General features: G+C 40.7%; 1 protein-coding gene across 5 annotated transcripts in view; it reads left to right on the top strand.

Annotated features, from left to right (window-relative positions):
* Positions 1 to 13,005, top strand: part of LOC122552872 (echinoderm microtubule-associated protein-like 6) — a 525,254-nt gene that overhangs the window by 281,343 nt on the left and 230,906 nt on the right. For all 5 annotated transcript variants that reach the window (XM_043695963.1, XM_043695964.1, XM_043695965.1 and 2 more), the window contains exon 21: positions 8,613 to 8,754. In XM_043695963.1, coding sequence (XP_043551898.1) covers positions 8,613 to 8,754 — 142 coding nt within the window. The remainder of the gene's footprint in view (positions 1 to 8,612; positions 8,755 to 13,005) is intronic.

Raw genomic sequence — 13,005 nt, forward strand, 5'->3', positions numbered from 1 at the left:
CTATGATTCCTGATCATTGGTAACCCCCAGAATGTTGATCGTGAGAGATACAGTGATGGTAATGCCATTGAATGTCAAGAGGTTGATGGTTAGATTCTCCCTTGTTGGAGATAGTCATTGCCTAGCATATGTGTGATACAGACATTACTTGCCACTTTTCACCCCAAGCCTGTATGTTGTTCATGTCTTGCAGCATTTGGACATGCAGCATCTGTATCTGTTTCAGATGAGTTGCAAATGGTGCTGAACATTGTGCAATCATCAGTGAACATCCCACTTCTGACCTTATGATGGAGGGAAGGTCATTGATGAAGCAGATGAAGATAGTTGGGCCGAGGACTATCTTGAGGGACTCCTACAGAGATGTCTTGGAGCTGAGATAACTGAACCACCAGCAATCCCAACCATCTTCCTTAGTGTCAGATATTACTCCAATCAGCAGAGAGTTTCCCCTACCATGATTCCCATTGTCTCCAAATTTGCTAATCTCTAATCTGTGTTCCATCCAATTTTATCACACACTGGTAATCATGACCCAAAGTCCTGACCTGCTCTATAGCTTTGCTGTTTCATTTCCCACGATCGATCCCTTGCCCTCACTGTTTAGTTTAAAGCCCTTCCTACCACTCTGGTTATACAATTTGCCAAAACACGTGTCCCAGCGTTGTTCAAATGTAACAATGGTACAGCTCCCATTTTCTCCAGTGGTGGTGTCCCAGCCACAGCAATATTTCCTCCATTCCAATATTTGAGCTATGCATTCAGGCCTCAAATCTTGCTTGCACTATGTCCATTTGTTCAAGGGTAAAAAAGTAATCCAGAGATAAAACTCGAACTTGTGAAAGCACTAGTTGTACACAGTACTTGAACTGGTACCTCTAGATGGTAACATTGTTACAAAATTAGGTTTGTGGAATGGCTGATGTGCCTCTCAGGATGATTGTCAGAATAACCATGATTTCAGATTTATTGATCAAATTCTAATCCTACCAGCTGCCACGATGGGATTTGTACCGATGCATTAGCTTGGACCTCTGGATTATTAGTCAAATGACGTTACTAGGGAGTAGTGGCATAGTAATAATGTCATTGGACTGAAATTCAAGTTCAATAAAACATGGAATTAAAAAAAAAAGATTGATGTGAAATAACTCTACAGGGGCTGGTATCCCATCACCACGTCACCGTTTATTTGCAAAGAATCTTTGATGCTGATTCCTCAGAGTAGACAGGATGTCTGACATTGCTGTTCCTATCTGGAGGAGAAAGTGAGGACTGCAAATGCTGGAGATCAGAGCTGAAAATGTGTTGCTGGAAAAGCGCAGCAGGTCAGGCAGCATCCAAGGAACAGGAGAATCGACGTTTTGGGTCCTGAAGAAGGGCTTATGCTCGAAACGTCGATTCTCCTGTTCCTTGGATGCTGCCTGACCTGCTGTGCTTTTCCAGCAACACATTTTCATTGCTGTTCCTATCTGTCAACCATGGCTCCTTGATTTGACCAGATTAACAGCCCCAATCAGGGAACTCATATTCTATGCCACCCACCCAGCTGACTTTGTTACAATTACTACATCCCTCCCTCTCTAACTCCAAGGACATAGGTCAGATTTTTTTTTGTAGCTCTTCTTGGAGCATTTTAGCACCAGGTCAGGTTCCTCCAACTCTGCTCTGATAAGGGCAGTGCGTTGCTTGCCTCTTTTGACTAGAGTGTCTCTGGAGAAAATCATTCTCCCTTTCAGGCAGCAAAAACATGAGGTGGTAAGATCTGCCATGTACCTCTCAGATTCTGACGCATCTCAAACAATTGATGAAGAGGGAGAACCCATGGGTTCTGGAACAGTCAGAAAGACTGTTGAGGAAAGGGGCATGTTTTGCTCCCGTACCCTTTGCGATTTTACAGCCTTCATATGGTCCATGTGCTTGTTCAGGATCATCGCACCCACCTGAACTTGTATGTCACTGGGCCCACATCGTGAAAACCATGCCTCTTACCCATGCATGGCCATTCCAGTAGTTCCTACACCAAACTTGGTCCCCTGAAGTAAACTGTCTCTTTTGCTTAGCAGAGTCTCATGTACAGCATTGGTGTTCCTGATGCCATTTGTCATCACTCCCAGGCCCGGGAAGATCACATTTAACCTAGTGCAGAGTATTCTCCCCATGAGGAAGTCTGCTGGAGCTATTCCAAGAGTTGCATGAAGGGCCGTCCTATAATCAAATAGAATCTAGGACAGTTTGGTATGTGGTGAAGTTGTAGGCTATTTCTTAAGCCTGTCTTCAAAGTTTGAACTGCTCTTTCTGCCAGACAGTTGGATGATTGTTGGTATGGAGTTCTCCTTCTATATTGAATACTATTTGAGTTTAGGAGATACTCAGATTCCCTGCTAGTAAATGATGGCCTATTATCAAATACCAACACTTCCAGAGTCTGTTTATTGCAAAAAGTGCATGCAGTTTTTCTATTGTCCTCCTCACATTTGAACTCTCTGCACATCCAGTCACTTTGAGTGGGCGTCCACAATTACTAAGAATATTGAGTCCATGAACGGACCCGCATAGTCCATGTGTAACTGAGTCCAGGGTTTATCCAGCCATTCCCATGAATGTAGTGGTGCTACTGGTGCTAATATTTGTCCTTGTTGGCATTCACTGCCCCACCAAGGTAGCTATGTCTGCATCCAAGCCCGGTTACCAGACATAACCTTTCATGAATATCTTCATTTTGGAGACCCCTGGATGACCCTGGTGGAGTTCAGCCAATATCTGGTGAAAACCTTTGCTTGAGACAATCATTCTTGCTCCCTGTGATACTATGCCATCCTGTACTGTGATCTGTTTTCTCTGAGTCCAATAATGTTTCAGTTCTGATTGAGGCGGCTCTTTGGTTTCTCTCATCACCACCAGCTCTTTCAGTTTTGCCAGGACCAGACCTTTCTGCATCCAAAGACTAATATTGTCAACTGTGACTGGAAGTGTGTCCAGAAAATTTAAAATCATTATGGATTCTATCAGAGTTGGTACTACTGGTGGTGTATCTGCCAGTGGATGCGGCTCAATACATCCACATTTGCTACTCATCCTCTTGATGGTGTTCCAACTTGTAATTATATACAGTTAGTATTAGAACCCAATGCTGAATTTGGCCTGAAGTTACGGGTGGCACTGCCTTGTCCTCTTTAAATAGATCTAACAGGGGTTTGTGTTCCATAAAAGTATTGGTGGATCTTCCTCACATCAAATGTGACCACCAAATCTTCCTTCTCTATTTGGGTGTATTTAGCCAAAGTCCTGGATATGTGTGCTGTTGGGCATTTTTGTCCATTGGGTCACCTATGAACTAATACTATCTCGATGCCATATGGAGAGGCATCATATGTCAATGCAGGTAGTTCTTCTATAGCTTGATGGTTGCATTCTTCTGCAGCCCCGCATTATAGATAAATCGCGCTTTAGAAATAGCGCTTAATGTGTTGGTGACATAATCACACTTCTGCCAACACAAGTTTAAAAGTTCATGCTTTAGAAACAGTGTTGCCAGTTTGTCAATGGTGTTATAGTGATTTCACATTAACCAAATGCCATTATAACAGAATGACTGTTTCTTCACTTCTCTAAAAGCTATGGCTTGGCTACATGACCATTTCCAAGGTTGACCCTTTTTTAAAAGAGTTGATGCCAAGGTGCCAGGATGGATGGCAGGTTATGTATGAGTTTTCCATATTAAGGGACCAACCCAAGAATAGACCGAAGTTTTGTACAGATTTGGTAGCCAAGGCATCTTTGATTGCCTTCACTTTATCTTCCCGTGGATCTAACTCAGTCTTGTCAGCTCTGTAAGTTCTGAGGAAGGGTCACTCTACCTGAAATGTTAACTCTGATTTCTCTCCACAGATGCTGCCAGACCTGCTGAGCTTTTCCAGCAATTTCTGTGTAGGTCATTTGGAGTGCCTGGAACACGTATGTTTCCCTTCTAAGGCATATGCCTTTAAAGAAGAAATGCCTAAAGACAATGTTCAAGTTCTCCAAGTGCTTCTTATTGGTCTTGACTGTTATTAGCATGTCATCTAGATAAACAATGAGCTGGGAGTAGACCTTTAAAATATTGTCCATCTTTCACTAAAAATTGCATAGGCTGACAATATCTCAAATGGCAATTTCATTGGTACAAACCCTTGTTGGTATTAATTGTAGCATACTTCTGGGAATCCTCCTCTAACCGAATTTGCAAATACACATAGCTCATATCCAGCTTTGTGAAGGACAGCCCCCTTGTTAGTTTCACATGTAAATCCTCTATGCAAGGCTTTAGGTATTTATTCTGTTGCAAAAAATGGTGTACCACTTGTTTAAAATCCACACAAAGTTGAAACGACCTGTCAGGCTTCACAATTGGTATGACTGGTGCTTCCCATTCCACAAACTGGACTGTTTTGATGATTCCTTCAATTGCTAGCCTTCTTATTTCTGCCTGTACTTTTGCCAGTGAGGCAAATAGCACTGGACAGGCCTTGTAGAATCGTGGAATTGCTTCCTGGTCAACATGTAAGATAGCCTTGGCTCTTTTGAAAGTCCTCAGACCTTCCAGGTGTTTAATTAGGACTTCACTTAGGTAGCCATTTTCAAATCAAAAAACTATTGAGCCAATCTAGGTGAATCTTTCTCAATCAATTTTGCTCCATCAAGCTTGGGCCTAAGCCTTTTGCTACAGCCAGGGTAAATGAACCAGTTCCTTCTCATAACAAACTAATCAAAGTTGTGCACTTAGTCTGTAAAGTTTCCCCAGTATGGTTTCTCAGTCTAGCTGAGGCCTTGTGCCTCAAGTAAGGGTGGAATCAGAGCGAATTTTGTGAAAGATTGATTCTGCGATCACTGAAATAGCCAGGTGACCATTTAAACAGACGTTTATTTTGTTTGGTTTGATTTGGATGTTGCTGAGCAACTGTTCCAAACCCAATGTAGATAGACTTTCCAGAGTGTGCACTCTCCTAGATACCAGCCTATGTGTTATTTTAGAGGAGAAAGTGAGGTCTGCAGATGCTGGAGATCAGAGCTGAAAGTGTGTTGCTGGAAAAGCGCAGCAGGTCAGGCCGCATCCAGGGAACAGGAGAATCGACGTTTCGGGCATAAGCCCTTCTTCAGGAATGAGGAAAGTTTGTCCAGCAGGCTAAGATAAAAGGTAGGGAGGAGGGACTTGGGGGAGGGGCGTCGGAAATGTGATAGGTGGAAAGAGGTCAAGGTGAGGGTGATAGGTCAGACGGGAGTGGGGGCGGAGAGGTCGGGAAGAAGATTGCAGGTTAGGAAGGCGGTGCTGAATTCGATGGATTTGACTGAGACAAGGTGGGGGGAGGGGAAATACCTTGTCTCAGTCAAATCCATCGAACTCAGCACCGCCTTCCTAACCTGCAATCTTCTTCACGACCTCTCCGCCCCCACCCCAGTCTCACCTATCACCCTCACCTTGACCTCTTTCCACCTATCACATTTCCGATGCCCCTCCCCCAAGTCCCTCCTCCCTACCTTTTATCTTAGCCTGCTGGACAAACTTTCCTCATTCCTGAAGAAGGGCTTATACCCGAAACGTCGATTCTCCTGTTCCCTGGATGCTGCCTGACCTGCTGCGCTTCTCCAGCAACACATTTTCAGCTCAAACTCAGTCAGACTGGTGAGGGTGTCTGCTTCCATCAGAATACCTGCAACACTAATGCTCCATTTGCCTCATTTTCCAATGATAAAACCAGATGTAGTGCCTGTTGAAGTCCAATTGGGCTTCAGCTAGTAGGTGCTTTTATATGGTTACATAATTAATCCCAACATACCAAATGGTATCTCAACATCTCAATAAGAGTTAAACCAAAGTCACATGCCTCTGCTAGTTACCTTAATCTCATCAAAAATACTGATATGGTTTCCTGGGTTCTTGATTTGCCAAGTAAAATTGATAGTGTCTCATAATTAGAGAGGATTGGGGTTCTAATATTCCTTAACAATATCCATGTTGAAAGGTTTTAGTATCTGGTGCTTCAGGGAAAGTTAAATTCCTAATAATCAAAAAAACCTGTGGGTTCTACAAGCTGTCAAGGAGAATTACTGGTTGCATTTCATCTGCCTCAATATCATTTGCCCAGAAAGAACACATTCTTTCCACTTCCTGGGCCCAATTTTGGATGGCAGGATCGAACCAATCAAGCTTCCTAAATGATGCCATGATGCTAGAAATGCTTAAGCCAACTCAAAGACAGTGGTTGCAAATTAATTTCATCAGGAGCGTGCTTTTCTCTTGAATCACCATTGAAACAACTCCACAGAGGCTGGTATCTCCTCACCAAGTCACCCTTTATTTGCACATAGAGAGTCCTTGATATTAATCCAGCTCCCTCAGACCCAGCTCTCACATTAAACAAGATGTTTGCTAGTCCTTTTTTTTTGTTATTTTTCTCAGGATGTTTGACACTCATGTTTTTTTCCTTTTTGTTTTCACACTACCACCTAACTGCGGTAGTGCTTATTTTTTCCCCAGCACCCATGTTGTGTGTGCACAGGTGTGGGACACAGAGGTGTATGAATCTTTATTCAATTTCCACTACTAGGAAGAAAAGAAACACCCAAGTGGCCAGTGACAAGCAGTGCCCTTCACATCAAAGGGCAATGCTGTGTGATCAAACAGTGAAGGGTCAGCCCTGTTTTTATCTGTCAGCCAGGGCTTCCCTGGAACAGATTAATAACCCCAACCAGAGAGCTCATATTCTATGGCTACCACCTGGCTGACCTCATTACAATCACTACATAATGGTAACCATGTCTTATTCATTAACTGGCTGTTCACAACTGGTCTGGCCTACATGTCACTCCACACCCACTGCAATGTGGTTAACTCTGAACTGCCTCTGATATGAGGAGAAAGTGAGGTCTGCAGATGCTGGAGATCAGAGCTGGAAATGTGTTGCTGGAAAGGCGCAGCAGGTCAGGCAGCATCCAGGGAACAGGAGAATCGACGTTTCGGGCATAAGTCCTGAAGAAGGGCTTATGCCCGAAATGTCGATTCTCCTGTTCCCTGGATGCTGCCTGACCTGCTGCGCCTTTCCAGCAACACATTTCCAGCTCTGCCTCTGATATGGCCTAGCAAGCCACTCAGTTGCATCAAAATTGCTACAAAACCCAAAGAAAGGAATTAAATCAGGTAGACCATCTATAGCAGCTGAAATGGATTGTAGCAGGTGATAGTGGAACCAACAAAAGAGAAAAACATACTTTACCTGTTCCTCGTATCATTTGCCTGTGACACCTAACCATTTATTATATCAAAAATTAGGATTTAGCAGTACTCAAGTACAGTAGATTTCACAGGTGATAAATCAAAACATTTGGGGTCAACTTAATTTATTAGTGTCAGTAGAAGTGACCACAAAACAGTCCTTGTGGACACCAAGTCCTGTCTTCATATTGAGGATATCCCATGTTGTGTGTCCCTTCCACTGTGCCAAATGGAACAGACTTCAAATAGATCTAGCAACTTAAATCTCGGCTTCTATGGGGTGCTGTGAGCCATTAGTACCAGCAGAATTGTATTCAGCTGCAATCTGTAACTTCATATCTTTTCATGTCCCCACTCTACCTTTACAGTCAGGCTTAGAGATTGACTCTGGTTCAATAAGAGGTGCAGGAGGGCATGTCAGGATACCTAAAAAGTAGGTATCAACATAGTGAAGCTAAAACACAGGAGAACTGGCAAATAGCAGACACACATATGAAGCTAATATATCATGATACAATAAAACATTAAAGCCAGCAATGGGTGAGTTTGCATTTCAAATCTGTTTTTAAACATATGCACTCCACCATATGACTCAAACAGGCTTTTTAAACGAAAACTCACCCCAGTATTTAACACACATTGTGATGAAGTCTTTTGAATCTAATGTTTACTAAACTGTATAATGTTCCAATGTTTTTCTTGTGTAATGCACAATTCTCATGTAATTCAGTCTAAGTAAACCGTCATTTATTTGCATTTTTGAATTTATGTAAGTTACACCAATGTAGTTGAATACATTTCACCTTTGATCGAGTATTACTTGATATTACAAAATTTGGCAGCAACCTTCTTATATTCTGATTATGTATATGTTCACATATTTATATTAGGAATAACTTTAATGTAATTGCAGCATTACAGTTCATGGCTCATAATTTGAAAAATTGCATGAATGCAAATAGTATATAACATGCCAAGCATTAAGAAGGCAATGAATTTCATCAATAAGTCCTCAAATACTAATACAGTTAAAGAAGCTGGTATTCTGTAGCTATAGATATATTCTAACTAACCTGTTAAGAGATGTTATTACACACCTCTGAAGCAGGTGGAGATTAAACTTGGACCTCCTGGCTCAGAGGTATGGACATGACCACTGCACCACAATTCCCCTTTCTAACTACAGGTGTATATTACCTTCATGAGTTAGCACACATAGATTACAGAAATTTCATCAAAGTGATTAAATGTCATGTATCTTTTATACATTTGTGTTTGATTTTACTTTCTTCTCCTTATTCAGTACTATAACTACAAGTGACGTACAATGAACAATACTAATTTTCTTTTATCCAATTAGGGTCATATGGAAGGGGAGGTTTGGGGCCTTGCGGCTCATCCTATTCTCCCCATCTGTGCTACTGTAAGTGATGATAAAACATTAAGAATTTGGGAACTCTCCTTTAATCATCGTATGCTAGCAGTACGTAAACTTAAAAAAGGTAAATACCTCATTATTTTCTAAATTTAGCATAATATGTCAAAAGTGTCAGCATATGGTCCCACTTTGTAAATTAATTTTATAGTTAAAACCAGAATTATTTAATGTATTGTACTGTTGTGATTCGGGCTGATGGTAATACTGAACATGCCAGATCCCAAATGAAACATGACTTCATGGATCATATATTTAATTTTTGCATTTGATTAACATGTTAGTAAGTCACTGAAATATATTTATATGAGGCTGAAGATATTCCTTAACAACAGAATATAAATGTATTACGTAAAAGAAGAAAAAATAGCATCTGAATACATTTATAGAAGACAGAAACGTATTTAACAAATACGTTTGTTAACAAACAAAATCAAAACAAAATGTTCATGTGTTTCCCAATGCTGTCTGTTACAGTGACTCAATTCCAGAACAATATCTGCATTTGAATTCTTTACTTAACTCACACTTTGTAGTTTCATTCCACTTGACTGCAGAGATCATTATTTCCAGTTCCTTTCCAAATATGAGGCATGAGCCTTTCATATTTCTGATATCCTAAACTTTTTTTATTTTTAATAGCTTGAAAACTTCTATACAAACTCTTCCAGCTTGAAAACTCCACAGATGAAAAAGCATATCTCCTGAGGGTTATTGGTTCCCCTGAAACAAATTGAAAATAAAACTGGTCTTCCTAGTACAAAAACAAAACTATTCTCTTTAGAACTGAAACTGAGAACTTGAACCTTATATTCTGAATTTGAAATGAAACTAATTGCCTTAATGTGGTTTCTCTATTTGTCATAAACTCAAAAATATAAACATTTTATCCATTAACTACAGGATTCTCTCAAGCAGTTGACTGAAGTCACATGCCTTCTTAGATGTGACATATTTAGGTACACGTGACCATCTGACCTTGGTGGCCATATGTGCCATATGTGTCGAGGTGTAGCTACTGGCTAACCACATTTTAGAGCTGGAGCTTGACTTGATTTGATTTATTGTAGTCACATGTACCTAGGTACAGCAAAATGTTTTGCTTTACAAGAGGCAGATCATACCAAATAAAGATACACAAATCAAAGGGAATTTAGAGTGAGGCATACAAACTATGGCTTCACAGGGCATGCACAAAGCAAGATCAACGTTAGCATGAGCAACATTATTTGTAGTTAAAGAGGTCCATTCTGCAGTCTAATAACTGCAGGGAAGAAGCTGTTTTTGAACCTGTTGGTGTGTGTGTGTGTATGTGTGTGTGTTCAAACTCCTGTACTTTCTGCCTGATGGAAGAGGTTGAAAAAGAACATTACTGGGGTGGGGGAATCTTTGATTATGTTGGCAGCCTTTCCATGGCAATAAGAAGTGTAAATGGAGTCCATGGATCAGAGGTTGGTTTCTGTGATGGTTTGAGCTATGCACCCAATTTTCTGTAGCTTCCTATGGTCTTTGGCAGAGAAGTTGCCATACCAGCCCATTATGCACCTGGATAGAATGCTTTCTATGATATATCTGTAAAGGTTGGTGAGGATCCTTATATGATGACACTATGATCTTTTGTTATAAATTCTGTGTCCTATTATCCTGCTCCACTAGCTACCTGACAATGGAGCAGTGCTCTGAAAGCTTGTACTTGCAAATAAACCCGTTGAACAGGATCCTTACAGACATGCCAAATTTCCTAAGCTGCCTGAGGAAGAAAAGGTGTTGTCGTGCCTTCTTGACCATCGCATCTTCATGAGAGGTCCAGATTATTGGTTATTGTCTCTCCTAGGAACTGGATGATCTCGACCCTCTCCATCTCAGCTCTGTTGATGTAGATAGGGGTGTTCCTTCTCCTTTCTTCCTGAATTTAATAATCAGTTCTTTTGTTTTTGCCAACATTGAGAGAGAAATTGTTATCATTGCAGCACAACTGCAGGGTGACTTTCTGTGGGGCACTTGTGACACTGAGATTATCATGCACAACACATTCAGTAAGATGGTCACACTACTCATAAAGACTGAACAGGCAGAAAGGGTGTGAGTGACTACAGGCAAAGTAGAGGTAGACAGATAGTGCAAGTGACCTCTGTGGCCATTCCCCTTTCTCAGGGCAGCACAGTGGCCCAGTTTGATTCCAGCCTCAGGTGACTGTTTGTGTGGAGTTTGCACATTCTCTCCATCTCTGCATGGGTTTCCTCAGAGTGCTCCAATTTCCTTCCAAAGTCCAAAGATGTGCAGGTTGGGTGAACTGGCCATGCTAAATTGCCCATAGTGTTCCAGGATGTGTAGGTTAGGTGCATTATATAGGGGAAATGTAAAGTAATAATGGAGAGGAATGGGTCTGTATGGGATACTCTTTGGAGGGTCAGTTTGGACTTGTTGGGCCAAATGGCCTGTTTCCACTTTGTAGAGACTCTATGGTTCTATAAAAGACATAGCATTTTGGATATTGTTAGGGGAGTTGAATTCTAAGAGGATTGCACAACTGTCAAGTCCATGGCACCATCAGTGGCTTTGCTGAACAAGAAGGGAGGAAGAAAAGTGGCAGAGTGATAGATGATTCATTAAGAAAGAGAGCAGACAGGCTTTTCTACGACCATAAAGGGGAATCCAGAATAGTATATTGCCTCAGGATCAGACACAGCTCCAAAAGCTGCAAACCATATTGAAGGGGAAAGATGAACAACCAGTGTTCGTGGTACATATCTGTACCAATGACATAGGTTTAAAAAATGGATGAGATACTACAAGCTGAGTATAATGAGTTAAGATGTAAATTAGATATAAGGACCTCATAGTGCCACATGTTAGGAGCTTAGAAATAACAGGATATATCAGATAAGTATCTGAAGAAATGGTATAGGGGCCAGGGATTGAGATTCCTGGAACATTGGAACAGATTCTACAAACAGAATGCTTTGCTTCTAGGCAGCACTTGGACCAGCGTCCTTGGCTGGTTTGTTTACTAGTGCCATAGAGGAAGATTTAATTAAAATTGCAGTTGGATGAGAACCTGACCAGGGAGACAGAGAGGGAGAAAACAATGATAGAAATGAAAGACTGAAAAGTAAGAAGCATAAGAAGGCAGAAAAATCACAGCTGAACAACAAATGGGGCTGTGGTGCAAAATAAAATGACTATGAATTATATTTGACTTCTCCTTTTAAGCTTGCTGGCACATTCACAATAAAGTAGGTGAATAAACAACACAAATAAATATATATATGGTTATGATATCATTGCAAGTATGGAGTTAGGACTGCATGATGAATAAGAAAGCAAGTAGAATATCCATGGGCATTCAGTATTTAGGAAGGACAGACAAACAGGGAAAGGAGGTGGGAAAGCATTGGTGGTAATTGAGACAAATAATGAAATAGTGAAGAAAGAAATTGCTTCAGAAAATCAGTATGTGGAATCTGTTTGGGTGGAGTTAAGAAAAGCAGAGCAGGAAACATTGGTGGAGATTATCTATAGACTGCCAAACAGTAGCGGCAATGTAAGTAAAGGCATTAAATCGGAGATTAGAAATGCATGCATTTAGGGTACAACTATAATCATGGGTGGCTTTAATCTACATATGGATTGGACAGAACCAAACCAACTATAATACTGTGGAAAGGATTTGCAGAATGTATATATGATGGTCTTTTTTTTAGACTAATACATTGGGAGAGCAGGCTACCCTGAGTACAGGTAAATGAAAACAAAAAGGATTAATTAACCACCTTGTTATGTGGGGTTTGTTGGGTAAGGGCAGTCATAACATGAAAGTACTTTAGTAAAGATGGAGAGTAAAGAATGGAAAATGAGAGTCGTGAATCTAAACAAAGGCTTGAATTGGCAATGATGGATTGGTGAGCCATACTAAAAGGGTTGGCATTAAATAGGCAATGGCTAATATTTAACAAGCATATGCACAAAATATAACAATGAATTCCTAATCGGAGCAAAATTAGAACAATCAAGTGGCTCAACCATGACTTACAAGATAAATTATGGATAATATTGGATCCAAAGAAGAGATGTAGAATTGCCAGAAAATGTGGCAAGTCTGAGGACAGGAAGCAGTTTAAAATTCAGCAAAAGAGGAAGAAAGGATCAAGAGAGGGAAATGCAGTAAACTTGCAGTGAGCATCAAAACTGACTATAACAGCTTTATAAATATGTGAAGCAAAAAGATTAGTGAAGACAAATAAATGGAACAAAATTACAATGATGAATGAAGAAATAGCAAAGCAATTGAAAACATTTTTTGCTTCTGTCTTCAGAA

This window comes from Chiloscyllium plagiosum, chromosome 9 (assembly GCF_004010195.1).
Source record: "Chiloscyllium plagiosum isolate BGI_BamShark_2017 chromosome 9, ASM401019v2, whole genome shotgun sequence".
NCBI lineage: Eukaryota > Metazoa > Chordata > Chondrichthyes > Orectolobiformes > Hemiscylliidae > Chiloscyllium > Chiloscyllium plagiosum.